Source organism: Otolemur garnettii, unplaced genomic scaffold (assembly GCF_000181295.1).
Source record: "Otolemur garnettii isolate 467f Iridium unplaced genomic scaffold, OtoGar3 scaffold00006, whole genome shotgun sequence".
NCBI classification, from domain to species: Eukaryota; Metazoa; Chordata; class Mammalia; order Primates; family Galagidae; genus Otolemur; species Otolemur garnettii.
Window position 1 is genome coordinate 6,771,520 of NW_003852401.1, and position 17,339 is coordinate 6,788,858.

The 17,339-nt window shown below is 37.7% G+C and overlaps 1 protein-coding gene across 1 annotated transcript; it reads left to right on the forward strand.

The window, feature by feature from the left end:
* The first annotated feature begins 1,017 nt into the window (after positions 1 to 1,017).
* Positions 1,018 to 1,587, forward strand: LOC100958440 (interferon alpha-5-like). Its single transcript, XM_003782855.1, has one exon. It carries the CDS (start codon positions 1,018 to 1,020, stop codon positions 1,585 to 1,587), a length of 570 nt encoding a protein of 189 aa, XP_003782903.1.
* Positions 1,588 to 17,339: the final 15,752 nt, after the last annotated feature.

Consider the following 17,339-nt stretch of genomic DNA (forward strand, 5'->3'; position numbering starts at 1 on the left):
ATTTTTATATACAAAGCCCAGTTATAAATACAGAGATTGTTATGAATGTTTTGAGATACACAAAAATCAAGAAAATGTAAAAATCCTAGCAGAGAGAAATAAATGAAGCCCTCTCAGCAAAACCAAGAAGCCTAGTCAGTTGAAACTTGCACAGATGAATTAGAAAGCATAAAATGAACCATAAAACAATCTGTCTCATAACTTTTGTAGTGACCCACATACAGTGTGTAAATATGCTTCTATATTATTAAGTTATCATGAGGGGCTCAAGTAGAAAAAAATAGGTAATAAGTTCTGGAGCTAAGGGGAGGGAAAGCAATAATGGACAAAAAGAAAATGGGAGACAAAACAGTGCTCTAAACCCATGTAGAGAATGCATAAAGAAAGCAAAAACAACAACCTAAATGCCCACCAACCTAGGAATGGATTAACAAGCTGTGATACACACACGCGCCTGCACACACACACACACACACACACACACCATTGAATACTATCCAGACATAAAAAAGATGGAGACTTTACATCTTTTGTATTAACCTGGATGGAGGTGGAACATATTCTTCTTAGTAAAGTATTACAAGAATGGAGACACAAAAATTTAATGTACTCTATTCTAATATGAAGGTAGTAGATGACCTAATACATGGTGGGTGGTAGGGGAATGAAGGAGTGGGGAGAGGGGAAGAAAGAGGAGGATGGGGGATCAGGGGGTATGGCATACCTCTTGGGGAAAGGACACAATTATAAAAGGAAATTTACCTAACAGATGCAATCAGTGTAACCTAATTCTTTGTATCCTCAATGAATCTCAAACAAACAAAAAAAAAATTAAATTGAAAAAAAAAAGAAAGCAAAAACAGAAGTAGAAAGTAACATGAGGTCATTCAGAAAATGGAAACTAGTAAGTATGTTCCCTATTTAAGGCCTATGCACAAGGCAAGGTCTTCAGAGAACCTAGAGACCAAAGCTCAGGGTCACCCACCTACCTAGCCAACAGCATCTTCAACATCCACAATGGCCTTGCCCTTCTCTGTCCTCATGGCCCTGGTGGTGCTCAGCAGCATATCCATCGGCTCTCTGGGCTGTGATCTGCCTCAGTCCCACAGCCTGGGCAACAGGAGGGCCTTGAAAGTCCTGGCACAAATGAGGAGAATCTCTCCTTTCTCCTGCCTCAAGGACAGAAGTGACTTCGGAATCCCCCAGGAGAAGTTGAATGGAAACCAGCTCCAGAAGGCTCAAGCCATCTCTGTCCTCCATGATATGACCCAGCAGACCTTCAACCTCTTCAGCACAAAGGACTCATCTGAGGCTTGGAATAAGACCCTCCTGGACCAGTTCCGCAGTGGCCTCTATCAGCAGCTGAATGAGCTGGAAGCCTGCCTGATGCAGGAGGTGGGAGTGGGAGAGGCTGCCCTGATGAACCAGGACTCCATGCTGGCCATAAGGAGCTACTTCCAGAGAATCACTCTCTACCTGAAAGAGAAGAAATACAGCTCTTGTGCCTGGGAGGTGGTCAGAGCAGAAATCATGAGAGCCTTCTCTTCATCAACAAGATTGCAAGAAAGATTAAGGAGAGAGGAATGAGAACTTTCTCAACATAAAAACAATTCTCATTGACTAAAACACAATCTCACACTTTCGTGGGTTAGGCCATGAAAAATTCTCATTTCTGTGATACACATACCATGAGTTGAATCAAATGTGTCAAATATTTTCAATAATGTTAAGGAACATTTTTAACTCTGTAGGCACTAGTCTCTTACAGGGGACCATGCTAATGGATCTATTTCTCTACCTACTTAAATATTTATTTATTAAGCTGTTTATAAACTTTATTTATTAAACTACTTATAAGATTTAAATTATGTTTGTTCACATAATATTATGTATACCTTTACACTGCGGTTAATAAAGTATGTTCTTATATTTAGTCAATTTATTATTTTGTCTTGTTCATTAAACTTCTTACATCTGTCTATTCTTTAAAATGAAGCGTCCAGCCTGCTTGTACAACCTAATTAATACTGGATTAAAAATAGTCCATTTACTCATCATTATTACATTCAAATTAAAAGTAAAAATGTACTTTCTCTAACCTAGGTTACATGTCCTCAGGATATAAAGGTAACCATAACAAAAACAGTTTCTGCTCTCTTGTGTGTTTGATTTTTGTAGGGAAAAGTCTTAAAAATAGTAATCACATTGAATGCCATTTTCGACAAATGGTATAGTGAGAAGCAGGAACAACTGACTGAATGTCTCTTAGCAGAGGGAGAACCAAGGCATATTATGAAATACAAACAAATGCAGAGATAAGTTTATAAACTGACTGGTAGACAGCTAAATGCAAATGCCCACTGCTGGGTGGATATATGAGTTAGCATTTCACAAGGATTTGGGAGGCTGGAAGTTCCTATGTGGCAAGGGAAAGCCCAGAAATGGAGGTGCTCCTGTGGGGAGAGAGTGCAGAGGGAGAAAGGCTTTCAACATGATTCTGAGGACCTTTAATCTTTAAAGGTGGGTGAAGGGACCATTCCTTCTTCTCATTAGAGCATTTGCAACCAAGGGAACAGAGCTTGCATTCCCACCAGCAGTGCAGAAGTATTCCCTTCTCTCCACATCCACACCAACATCTGTAGTTTGGGGATATTGTGGTGGGCTACTCTTACTGGAGTTAGATGGTATCTCAGAGTGGTTTTGGTTTGCATTTCTGATGATTAAAGATGATAAGCATTTTTTCATGTGTCTGTAGACCATGCCCCTGTCTTCTTCAGAGAAGCTTCTGTTCGTGTCTCTTGCCCACAATAAAATGGAATCACTTGTTTTCTTCTTATTAATAAGTTTGAGTTCTCTGTGGATTCTGGTAATTAGACCTTTGTCGAAAATATAACTTGCAAAAATCCTCTCCCATTCTGAGGGATGCTTATTTGCTTTACTTAATGTGTTCTTGGCAGTGCAAAAGCTTTTTAATTTGATCAGATCCCAGTAATGTATTTTTGATGTTACTTCAATTGCCCAAAGTGTCCTCCTCGTAAAGTATTCTCCCAGGCCAATTTTTTCAAGGGTTTCCCTTGCACTCTTTCTAAGAATTTTTATAGTTTCATATCTTAAGTTTAAGTCCTATAACCAGGGAGAGTCAATTTTTGTTAGAGGAGAAAGGTGTGGGTCCAGTTTCAGTCTTCTACAGGTCACCAGCCAACTTACCAGCACCATTTGTTAAATAGGGAATCTTTCCCCCAATTTATATTTTTGATAGGCTTTATCAAAGATCAAATGATGATATGTGTCTGGGTTCACCTCTTGGTCTTCAATTCTGTTCCATACATCTACCTCTCTATTTTTGTGCCAGTAACATGCTAGTTTGATCATTATCGATTTATGGTGTAATCTGAAGTCTAGAATTGTGATTCCTCCCGATTTGTAGAGCTAGTACATTCCTTTTGGAAGGAAGTTTGAAGAACACTCAGGGATCTAAACGTAGATCTGCCGTTTGATCCTGCAATTCCTCTTCTAGGTGTATATCCAAAAGATACAAAATCATTTGGCAACAAAGATATTTGCACCAGATTGTTTACTGCAGCTCAATTCATAATTGCCAAGTCATGGAAGAAGCCCAAGTGCCCATCGACCCATGAATGGATTAATAAATTATGGTATGTGTATATCATGGACTACTATGCAGCATTAAAAAAATGAAGACTTTACCTCTTTTATGTTTACATGAATGGAGCTGGAAAATATTCTTCTTAGTAAAATATCTCAGGAATGGAAAAAAATATGCAATGTACTCAGTACTACTATGAAACCAATTTATAATCACTCACACTTTCATATGAAAGATGAATCACAACTATAGCCTAGGATGAAGGAGGGAAGGGTATGGGGAGAGGAAGAAAGGGTCTATAGAGGGAGGGTTAATAGGGGGTCCACACCTGTGGAGCATATTGCAAGTACAAGTTGGATCTATCATGTGTAGAACACAAATGTCTTAACATTGTAATTGGGTAAATGAGTGAAGGCTATGTTAATTAGTAGGATGTAAGCGTTCCAATTTGTACAAATAATCAACACATTGAATCCCGTAATGGCATAAATGTATTCATGATCTATGTACAAATGTCTTAATATAAAAAAAATCAGAATTAAAAAAAGGAAACAGAGGAGGAATGAGCACACATATGAAGGACAATAGGGGACTTTGGTGATAAAAGTGTATTGAAGAAAATAAATGTGCAGAGAAGAATCAGTGGATTCACAGGAGGTGTGAATTGAAGCTTCTGTTCATGTCTCTTGCCCACAATGAAATGGGATCACTTGTTTTTTTCTTATTAATAAGTTTGAGTTCTCTGTGGATTCTGGTTATAAATTATGGTACATAGATGGCACTGACACTCTTCCTGAGAGATGGCTTGGTAGGATTCATAAGCAGAATCCAAACTGGTGTAGGTGGAAGGGAACCTAAGAGAAGAGGAGTCAGTGACTGTGACGTGCAGAAGGAAATAGAAGGAAGTGTGGGTTATTTTTTCCTGTGCAGGTTTTCTTTTTTTATAATGTATTTTTTCTGGGTAGATTTCTTAGAACTTATGGACTAGCAATGAATATTAATAAATTTACCATATTTATTTTAAGTTATAACAAATTTAACTACTTAAATAATAATATATCAATGTTTTAACTAATACTACTTGGAATATCAGAAAGTTGCTTCAGTTTTTAGTTAATTCTTTAGACAAATAATTTAGTATTTCATCAAAATATTTAACTAATACTGAAAATATCATGATTCCTGTAATTATGGGCTTTATTAAATTAAGTTACATAACTTGCATGATTTTCACACTAGTTTATTACAGTTAGGCTGAAGTTTTCATTTTCTTTAGACTAGACATAATGAGAATACTTTTATATTTCTCATTGGTAATTTTCTCCTGTTTTCATTAATATTAAAATCTGATGTTGATCTAAAAATAATCAAGTTAACATGGACATAAAGACTGAAAAATTCCCTTCACAAAATAAAAGTGGGTGATCTTTCCAGGAAAGATCACATATATGGTCTGTCTAACAGGGGTACAAGTGAACTTTTCTAGAACTAGAATATAAATGTTTTAACACAGTAACTAAGGAAATGACACAAAGTCTATGTTAACCAGTTTGATGAAAATATTTCAAATTGTATATGAAAACACTACACTGTACCCCATGTTTGCACTATGTATACAGCTATCATTTAATAAAAAAAAAGAAAGAAAGAAAAAAAACAAAATAAAAGTGGGAAACTGGATTGGAGAATGTCAGCACTTAAGGAAATGAAAAAATATTGGTTAAAACTAACTGAAAATGCAAAATGAATTACGGAAATTCAAGAAGCAAAGGAGAGTTATGTATGATGCAAAAATAAAAGGCAATTCAACAATTTTAACAGAAATCCAGAACATAACACTTAAAAAATCATTTAGCATTGCAATTGCATCATGCTTGGATGTTTGTGTGACATTCTGAAACCCACTCTTTCAGCCTCAGTTTTCTCATAAATAAAATAGGTTCAAACAAGTTTGAGGTAAGCTTTCCACATTGTATATCAAATCAGCACCTTGTACCCTATAAATGCATTAATGTACACAGTTATGATTTAATAAAAAAAATTAAAAATACATAAATAATTAAATAGGCTCAAAATATTTACATAGTGAATACTAATTGAACATAGGCTTTTAAAGCACCTAGCACAGTATCCTCCATAGAGGGAGGAGTTAACATTTGGTAGATATTTTCCTCTTTTTCTTCAGAGAACTATAGATGAGAATATTATTTTTTTTCCATAACATGCTTAGGAAGGGTGTTCCACCACCTTTTGTAACTGACCTACAAAGTAGGTGGTCTAAAAAATACCTGTATCCTGTGAGGAACTCTAGAGAGGCTGAAGAAATTGTCACTTGGCTCCCAAAGAAGTGTCCTATTTATTATACCCAGTCAGAAAATGGTGGCTTATCCAAATACCAAAGAGTAATAAGCATGTAGGTGCACAAGACAAGAAATATTTATTTCCTGCGTCTAGCACCTGGTGCATGCCCGTCCTCACCCTCAGCACTCCAGAATACACTCCCACAGCACCTGGGTTCCCTTCCTGTCAGGGTAGAAACCTCCGGAGACCTGGCCATTCACCGCCTTCACCTTCCTGACCATTCACACAGAGCGGCTTTCTGTTCTGCTGTCATTCGGGCTTCGTGGTTTCCCTAAAGAGCAGAACACCACAAACAGAAAGCAGAAGTTACATAAAATTTCTAGTTTGTGCAAAAACATCTGCAACAGAGGATTTCCTGACGTAATGGTAATTGTAGCTAAAAGGAAAGGGAAAGCAGAGTCCAGGCTGCACGTGGACTACTGAAGACCTTCCAGGGGAAGACCACTGCTGGTCAAGTGTAGCAAGCCATGGATCAAGACTGGAGGGCTGGTTTCAGATCTATGCAGAAAGCATACGTCTTCCTGGGGATTTCTTACTCTGCTGCAAAAGTGCTCATCTTCAGCAAGAACAGACTCTATGTTGTCATAAATCTGTTTCCTTACCCCTGGACTATTACACACAAAATCAGTCTCCAGCTTCAGGGAGACTGTGGACGCTTTGGGTGGCAGTTATAGTCACAGAGAGAAATGTACTTACTCCCTGCCCACAGCCTGCTATGCAACCAATATACACATCCAAGGATCACCCCATCCACACACGCTGTGAGACTCCAGAGGGAGGTGGTGCTGTTGATCTAGGCATGGAACTTCACAGTATTCAGGAAAAGCTTGTGTAGTAGTGAAACAGGACAGTCTTAGTTTCGCAGATTCATTCCTATTATCAGTCTTCAAATACTTACAAACACAAGAATATTCTCACTGCCACTTTGAACAATGATCAAAGACAACTTTTCCATAGTATAGTAAAAACTCTATCTAATCAACAGAAGAGAAAAATCTCATAAAAAGTGTGGAGTATGAAAGAATACTATTGTTACCTGAGAGCTGGTGAGGTTTTTCTTACTCAAAGGTGACATTTTGGTATACTTGAGTGGCATTCCCACTATCAGCACCATATTTTCATTGAGGTATTTCACCAGGAAGTATGTGTGAGTTGCTGAGGCTTTTCTGTTTTGGCAGAAGTCTTTCCCATGGCAGAGATTTTTCTTCAGACCTAAAAAAAAGGCTCTTTCCTATAAAGAATTGACTCTGATACTGGAATAAGTCCATTTCTGTAACTCTTGTGTCTTAGTCAATATCCTCCAAGTTTCAGGAAGGGCATGTCCTCTTCTCTGCAAAAGTGCTAAAGGGTCAGAAAGGGAGATAAAGTGTCAGAAAGTGTCCCTTGCCCCGAGCCTACTCAGTATTCCAGGGCCTCCTGACTCATCAGTCCAACATTCTGTGCCAACCAGGGGGCTAGAGAGCCTGCCCATCTGAGTGTGGAAATCGGAGGGAAGATCTCCCATTTGATGGTACATCAGCTCTTTTCTTTAGAGTACATTGTCAGGATTATATATTTTTTCCTACTGTCAGATCATGTCCCTTGCCTGTATAACCAGGAGAAAAATTTTATTCTCATTTTGAAAAACAGATGAGCTTGCAGCAGTTCCATGTGCCCTTAGTAGCTGGAGCCAGAACAGAAGCAAAGGAATTTCAGAGAATACAATGTTTGCCTACTGACACCTGTGGACCATCTATTTGGGTAGTTGAGAGGTATTGGTGTTATCTGGGCAACAGTGTAGTTAAAGAAGTTAATTGGCAAGGGTGTGTGAATTGCCCAAGTGTGAATTGCTCAGTAGCAGTGAGGCGTTTCAGGTTAGCAGGGGTCTGTCAAATCTGTCTCAGGTTAGAGGCAATCTTTCCTTGTCTCCTGTGGATGGGGCTGAGGGCCTTCAATTAATATCAAAGGATTTTTTTCACCTTGCAACTTCTTTAGAAATCAAACAAAATGAAACGATACCTGAATTATTTCTTTCCTCCTCCAGTATTTGTAGGGGAACCAGTTTAGAAGCAGGGCCACATGGACATTTTTTAAAATATCTGGATCTGTCTTTGTAATTTCCTAACACCTTTCAAATTATAACCAATCTATTCATTATGTTTTTTATAATGAAACAATCTTTTTTCATTACATTTTCAGGGTGCTAGTGTTTTATTAATATGATTTGGCTTCCTATTGTCACCTCCACTTAGTATTATCTGTAGGCATATCCTTTTTTTATATCCTAGAGTTTTTAACTTGTTGTATGTTCTAGAGCAGTGGTTCTCAACCTTCCTAATGTTGTAGCCCTTTAATACAGTTCCTGTGGGTCGCGACCCACAGATTGAGAACTGCAGTTCTAGAGTATTGGGGAACCGAGTGGCTGGTCTGGAGGGACCCGGGCAGGGTTGCACTGGTGGTCTGTCCCACCTATGTCCAGCTGCAGAGTGGGACTTTACTCCCCAACCCCAGCCAGGGCATATCTGTACACACACAAGAAGATGTGCAGGAAGGCAAAGATCAGCATCTTGGTCCCGTGGAAACAGAATGAGGGATCACCATGAAGCCCCAGCTGGAGATAGCTAAGGTTTTCTAGCTTTGGGAGCAAACATGTGAACATACATCCCTCCTGCCTGCTGATTCCTGAGCTGGGGTCTAGATCCATTGAGGTTCAGTCTGTCACCAAAATTCAGTAATTGGAAGGATCCCTGCCCACACATATACACCTAAAGAGCTGATAAAGGATCTAGGAGCTATCTGTGCCTTGGTTTGACACTTCCATCTTCTGATTCCCCTGGGAGGAGACTGCACCGGCACAGAATTCACATTTTCTCAAAAAATCCACAGTGCTCTTACTGAATATGAAGAAGTTTAAAGACCCAGCAGTAGGGTGAGGTCTTGGAAAGGAGATAGACACGATTAAAGTGTTCTCTAGAGATGGAACAATGCCAATGGGAGGATGAGTTAACTGTTCAGATCATTCCGGTCAGCAGGAGAGAAGATTGAAGTCGATGCTAAATGCCCTGAGATCTCCCAACATCAGAACCCCCAGTGTGGGTGACACTAATACCACAGCAGGCTGGAATGAACAGGGGTGGCTTAGGGCCTGCTGTATCTTCTGTTTTCTCTCTAGAAATCACAGCATAAGGAAAAGCGTTAATGGAGCCAATGAAATTCAAGGAACCTCTTAAATTATGGTCATGTTGCAGCCTTCACTAAAACCCAAACAGTTTGGTTAGTTTTTGAGTGTACTTATTCATAAGTGGGGCAGAGCCTTCCCAGCAGGACAAATAAAAGTAATGTGAATATTGAAAGATCACTATTTCTAATGGCAGCAAAGACCTTTGCCAAAATTCAATTCATGTATTTAACTTAGTTAATTGAAAAAGAAAACACTGGCAGTTGAATTCTCTTTCTTCTCTTTCTAGTTGGTGCACTCTGCATTGAGTAGGCATAGTTAGAATCTGGAACCTTTCCTGAGGATTAGGGTCCACAAAGCAAAGAACACCAAACCTATATAAATATCTGGGCATGATGGCTCACCTGTTATCCCACCACTTTGGGAGGGGAGGCAGGAAGATTGCTTGAGGTCAGGAGTTCGAGACTAGCCTCATCAGAGTAAGACTCTGTCTTTACAAAACATAGAAAAATGATTCTGGTATGGTGGTATGAAGTCCATAGGTCTAACTACTAACTACTCAGGCAGCTGAGACAAGAGGATCTCTTGAGCCCAGGAGTTTTAGGTTGCAGTGAGCTATGATGAAGCTACTGAACTCTGCCTATGGAAACAGAGTGAGGCCATGTCTAAAAAATAAATACACACATAAATATATACAACAAATTAGAATCATTAATGGAGGTAGCTAAAGGTCTGTTATAGTAGCCCATTACCCCAGTTAATCATGAGGCTGGTGATAATGAAGTATTTTAAAAACTCATACAAAGTCACCTACAAATAAGAAGCATATCATACAAAGAACTCTCCAATGAAGCTTATTGAAGGAGTGATTCTAAACTCCAATTACTATGATTCCTTGTGAAACAAGCTACATTCTTCACTGATGGCACCAGGGCACCATCCCATCACCCCAGATAGACATCAAGACACCTGCACCGGGAGTACTGCCAGACAATGAGGGTCTTTTCCTCATCTTGACTGCATGTATAGTCTGGGGCCACTGGAAAAAGCTCTGTGTCTGTGTGTGTCGTGTGTGTTTGTGCACACAAGGAAGGCAGGCCAACATCTAAACAATGGCTGGATACTCCTCCCTAAATCTATAACTTCAATCTAAGCACGAAATGACTACATCCTTCCAATCTGATGAATATTCTGCAAAATATCTAACCAATGTTGTTCAAAAGTCTCAAGATTATGAAAGACAAGGCAAGACTGAGGATGTGTTAAAGATTGGAGGACACTGAAGAGATAAGACTACTGCATTCAATGTAGGATCCTGGATTGATTCTTGGAATAAAAAAAAGGAAATATGAAGTTTAGTTAGTAATATTATATAAATGTTAATTTCTTAGTTTTGATAAGAAAACTTAGTTTTGATAAGTACTGTGACAATACATGTTGTATATACATGTATTGCTGTGGCAAAGAAAGTATTTCAAATATATTCAAGTTTATAAAGGTAAATTCTCAAGAAGACAAAACTAGGAGATAACATATGTAAGTAAACTAAGGCTCAATTTAATCATAATGTAACCTGTCTTGCATGAGGAAATAAGACTTTTGTGAGAGAAAGTGAATGGGAGCTGAAAAGAAAGACCTTATCATTATTTAGGGAGGACTCTAGTGGAAAAACATTGATCAGTCTAGAAATCAGCTCTGGTTCTTCTGGCAGGAAATATTCCAAGAGAGTATGTAAGAGCTGAGGATTCGGAGTCGGATTTTCTGGGTTCCCACAGTGGCCCCACAATTCATTACCTCTCTGTGATAATGGCAGAATCCATCCCTCTCTGTGCTGGTCACTGTGTAAGTAAAAGTTCTCAAGAGACAGACTCAGTAGATTTATATACGAATTATATACACACATATATATCCATATATGCAATGAGACTTGTTAGCCAAAATGGCTCACACAGTTATAGATAAGGTGACCAGATTTTAACATTTGCAAAGTGGGACACCATTGACTGGGGGTGGGGGGTGGTGTGGTGGGGAGGTGTTCTTAATTAAAAATTTGGTCTATATGGAGAACAAAAATTTTCATAAAATGCAAAAATAGTATTGTAATTTTTTAAAATTTCAACATAAGTACAATTTACAAATATATTTTAAAAATTTTATATAGTATTATTTTATTCTTTGACATATTTCTTGTCGAATTCTAACAACTGATCAACAATACGAACTTTGATAAGCAGTTCTCGATAATCAGTTCCCAACAATTATTTGTTATTATTAAAGTTTAACATTATAAAATTAACAAAAATAATATAAAACTCATATCCTAGTGAAACAGCCACACGGCAGCTGAAAACTGTATATTCCCTTCCCGTTGTCCCGCTGTTCCCTAGCTTGTCGTGCATTCTTTGCAAAAATTGGGACTTTTTAAAAATGCCACAGGACATGGGACAAATTGTTAAAAATCAGGACTGTCTCACCAAAAGTGGGACGTCTGGTCACCTTAGTTATGGAGGCTGAGAAGTCCCACAACACTGGGCTGCTGGTCATGTGGCTCAGTCACCAGTGAAGCTGATAATGGAGTTTTCAGTCCTAGGCCAAAGGCCTGAGAACTTGTGCAGGTTGCTAATACAACTCCTGGAGTGCAAAGGCCAGGGAGCCTGGAGTTGTGTCTGAGGACAGAAGAGAAAGAAAACAGTTCCACAGAGAGATCCGCGCATCTGCCTCTGCCCTGTTTCTATTCTTTCTGATCCCCAGCAGTCGGGGGGCATGGTGCCCACTCACGTTGAGAGTGATGTTCCCCACGTAACCCACTCAGCTTCACATGCTAATTTCTGCTAGAAACACCCTCAGACACACTCAAAAATAATGCTTGACCATGTTTCTAGGTATTTCTAATGTAGTCAAATTGACACCTAAAATTAACCATCACAGTAACTGGTATATCCAGGGACTAAATAGGACCAGGCATTAGGTAGGTGTTTAATAAGTATGAAAAACAAAGATATCCCTCATTGGGAAAAATGAAGATTGATTTGTAGCCTTCTACAATTTAGCTATTTCATTCTTATTAGCATTATACTCATTATTTAATTCCTTTAAGTTGGGTATCCTGTAAGGTCATTTATTCCCTTGCTTCTTGTTGCAGACATAAGAAAATTATTCTTCTTCTAAGTTTATCCGTTAGAGAACTTGATGCAATTATAGTTACCATTTATTCAGAATGAATATTGTTACTCTCACGAATTTGCCTTTCTTGTGTGTAAGTTCTTATGAGTTGGTTGATATGTCTCCCTTGACTCTGTGAAGGCTGGATTTGGCAAATCTGAAAGCCAACCCCTGAACCAGGAACGATTTCTTTTTCTTGAGTCCATGCCCATTTGCTGCTTTCGGTCTGCAGCAGCCCCTCTCCCATTTTGAGTCCCTTCTGCCTCATCCCTTAGTCACCATCTTGGCCTGGCTGAATTTAACTAAGTTACATTTTATCTTCTTTTCTTCAGTGGAATAATGTTGTCTTTCTTATGTATTTAAAAATTATGATGATATATGATTGACAAAATTTAGTATCTTAGGCTTGGTGCCCATAACACAGTCATTACAGCATTGGCCACATGCACCTAGGCCGGGTTCGAACCCGGCCCAGGCCAGCTAAACAACAGTGACAACTGCAACAACAAAAAAATAGCTGGGCACTGTGGCAGATGCCTGCAGTCCCAGCTGCATGGGAGGCTGAGGCAAGAGAATCGCTTAAGCCCAAGACTTTGAGGTTGCTATGAGCTGTGACATCACAGCACTCTACTGAGGGCAACATAGTGAGACTCTGCCTCAAAAAAAAAAAAAAAAAAAAAAGTCTTAACCATTTTAAGCATACTTTGCAGGAGTGTTAAATATATTTACACTGTTAGGCAACTAATCTCCAGAGTTTTCCATCTTGCAAAACTGAGACTCTATATGCCCATTAACCAACTCCCCATTCTCCATTCTTTCCTTCCCATCCTCAGGCCCTGGCAACCACTATGCTACTTTCTGTTTCTATAAAGATGGCTACTCTATATAACTCATAGAGATGGACTCATATAGTATTTGCCATTTGTGATTGGCTTATTTCACTTAGCACAATGTCTTAAAAGTTCATCCATGTTGTAGCATATTTCAGAAGAAGGTTGAACAATGTTCCATTACATACATGTATGACATTTTGTTACATAATATAATGTGTAATATTTTCCATTGTATAAGACTGAATAATAGTCCCCTATATGTATATGCCACATTTTATTTTTCTACTCATTCATCCGCTGATGAATACTTTAGTTGCTTCCACCCTTTGACTATTGTGAATAACACTAACATGGAATACAAATATCTCTTCAAATACTGCACCTAAAAATGTTTTTGAATATATATCCAGAAGTGCATTGCTATATTATATGGTAATTCTATTTTTAAATCTTTGAGCAGCATCATACTGTCTTACAGTGTGAGCAGGCTGTGCCATTTTTACATTCCCACCACCAAGGAACAAAGATTTCAATTTTCTACATCTCAGTCAGCTCTTGTTATTTTGTTTTTTTGGTAGTAAACATCCTGATGTATAGTGACATCTCATTGTGATTTTTATTTGCATCTCCTTAATGGCCAGTGATCTTTCCATATGTTTGTGCTAGTCTGTTCGGGCTTCTATCACAAAATACTGTACACTTTGCAATTTTTAAGTAATACAAATTTATTTCTCATAATTCTGGAGCCCAGAAAGTCCGATGTAAAGGCCCCTGCAGATCTGATGAGGGCCTATTTCTTGGTTAATAGATAATACATTCTTGTTGCATTCTCATGTGGTAGAGGGGAAGCTGGCTTTCTGGGGGTCCCTTTTATAAGGGCACTAATCCCATTAAAGAAGTCTCTGACTCATGACTTCATCTCCTCTCAAAATGCTTTACCTCCTACCATCATCTTAGTGGTTATGATTTCAACACGTAAATTTTTGGAAAAAATCTAGTTGATTGCAATACTTTTCTTCATCATTTGTATATATTCATTGGAGAAATATTTATTTGTGTCTTTTGTTCATTTTTTAATCGAGTTACCTGCTTTTTCTTGTTGAGTTGTAGGATTTCCTTATGTGTTCTGGGTATTACCCCCTTATTAAATATATGATTTGAAAATCTTTTCTTCCATTCTGAAGGATGCCTTTTAACTCTTGATTATGTTCTTAAAACATAGAATTTTTTTATTTTGATGTAGTCCAATTGTAGTCCAATTTATTTACTTTTACTTTTTTTTTTTAAGACAGAGTCTCACTATGTCACCCTTGGTAGAATGCCATGGCATCACAGATCACAGCAACCTCCAACTCTTGGGCTTAAGTGATTTTCTTGCCTCAGCCTCCCAAGTAACTAAGACTACAGGTGCCTGCCACAATGCCTGGCTATTTCTTGTTGCAGTTGTCATTTTTGTTTCTGCTGGCCCGGGCTGGGTTCGAACCTGCCTATCTTGGTATATGTGGCTGGTGCTGTAACCACTGTGCTACAGGTGCGGAGCCATATTTATTTTTATTTTAATTACCTGTGCTTTTGATGTCATATCCAAGAATTCAGTACTAAGTCCATGGGCATGAAGCTTTCCCTTTAGGTTTCTTCTGGGAGTTTTATAGTTTCAGGTTTTAGGTTTAGAGTTTTAACTCACTTTGTGTTAATTTTTATATGTTGTGTAAAGTAGGGGTCCAATTAGCTTCTTTCAAATGTGAGTATCCAATTTTCTCAAGATCCTTGAGAAACTGCCTTAGTCTGTTTTCTTTTACTTATAATAGAATACCTGCAACTGGGTAAATTTATAAAGAAAAGAAGCTTATTTCTTACAGTTATAGAGGCAGAGAAGTGCAAGCTTGAGGCACTGCATCTGGCAAGAGCCTTGTTGCTGCTAGGAACCGTTTGCAAAGTCTGGAGGTGATCAGGGCATCACATGATAAGGGGGCTTCTTACTATTCTTATAAAGGCACTAGTCCCACTCTGAGACTATGAATCCATTAATCCATGAACAAATTTTGTTGAATGATTTTTTTTTGCATCAAGTAAGATGAGTGCATGTTTTTTCCCTTATTTTTGTTAATGTGGTATTAATGTCATTTTTTATACATTGAAATATTCTTGCATTACAGAAATAAGTCCCACTTGGTCATGGTATTATGATTATGATGAACTTTAAAATGTAATAAAAATGTGTAGATCAGGTAAACTACTAAAAGTTGTTAATTTCTACAATATACATTTCTGGAAAGAAGACTAATTAATTTGTTGTTGGAACTCCTGTACTGATTTCAGAACTTTGAACATTTTAATTATTTAATGATATAGAGTTTAATTGAATCATGAAAAATAATGAATAATAAAATTTATTTGGTTTATGAAAACACTGATAATTTCCAATACCATTCTTGTAAAAACAGGTTGACTTTATACCAGTGTCACATAAATATCATCAAGTGATTTCAAGTCCAGATTTCTGAATGAAGAAGAAATGATATCATAACTACTTACAGTTCACACCATGTATGCTCTTACTTTGAGAGGGCAGAAAAGGGGGAGGATTGATGGTTTTGGGGGAAACAAGGAAACTACCTCCAAGACGAAAGTGTGATCTTACTTGTTATTGAGCTATGTGAATCACATATTTTGTCTATAATTTATATATGTGGTATATATATGGCATTACCCTAGTTATTTCTATCATGTCAACATAGAGGGAAAATTAAACATGACATCATACTTAGAATTTAATATAGTGGTAGACAAAGACGAAAAAGTATGCTGCTAATACTATAATTGCAGTTAATCCACAAAGCCATGTGAGCCTTAAAGAAATTAGAATTCTAGTTATTTTAATGATAAACTAAGTAGACATTATTGACATTCAGTACAGTGGAAATATTAAGCACTGTCTATTATGATTGTAGCAAATATGGCCATAATGAAGGAACATGGCTTGGTCATTTATGAACACCTTCCAACAGAAAGAGAAAATCTGAGAAAGTGCTTTACTAAAAATTATTTCTTAGTAATTGTACTAGTCCTAGAGCTGAGGTGAACTCAGTAATCAAGATATAGTGCAGTATCAAAGAGCTAATTTGCTGAAGATGGATCTCAAAGAGTAAAAGATTTAAAGAGTAAAATTAGTCAGGCACAGAGTTACACATTTGTATTCACACCTACTCTGAAGGATTGCATAAGCCCAAGCAATCTAGTCTAGCCTTAGTAGCACAGCAAGACCACCATTTTGAAAGCCAATTAGTAAACAAATAATAAATAGTAGAAATCTAGAGGACTGAGGCAGCCTAATTTCCTATGTAGAAGAAGAAGGGAAACGCAGAGTTCATAATTGGAGTTGTAAGTTAATGCTTCACTTGATAATATTCAATATTTATCGAACTATGAGTTTAGGCCATAGATGGTTCTCTTTTGTCTGATAAAAATCAGTTTGGTAGAACCTATGAAAGTACTTTGGGAAAATGGACTTTAATGCAAAAATAAAAAGAAAGATTCAAATTGATGACATTTCCAAAATCATATATTTTTATTGGATATGTTATCCCTCAATGGTGCAAAAATTGGTCATGTGGTGGAAGCAATTCTTAGATATCATTATAGTTTGTGGCCCTACAAATATTAACCCTATTCAACATAATTTTATACCCCAATATTCATTTTGCTCATTGAGTTTTCTCATGCATTACATAAAAATAATTGACATTGAGTTAACGGAAGATAGACAAAATAAATGCAAGATCAGTGCTATAAACTTGTGATGAATAGATAGCTCACTGGAGGACTTTCACTCTGTCATTTGCTTGAAATTGAAGTCACATTGTGAGGGTGGCTTTTGCTCACTTCAGGGCTACCACTGTCTGTCTTCTCAATGATCTTTAAGGTCACAAAGTTTGGGGCCCTCCAAAGCTCAGTGCTACCAGTGAAAACAGTATTCTGTAATTATTGATTTTCACTGAATTTTCTTATAGATCACATAAGGAACACTGACATTGGGTTCATGGAAAATAACAAAATATGTATCTAAGGTCAGTACAACAAACCTATGCTGGATGGAAGTCTGTGATTTCAGAGTCAAATCAGGAGAGGTGGCCTCTGTATACATATGTGCCATCATTAGCTTCTTCTGGATGTTGTTGCTTGATGGTTAGTACTTCAATATGTGTTGTGGACTTTGTGA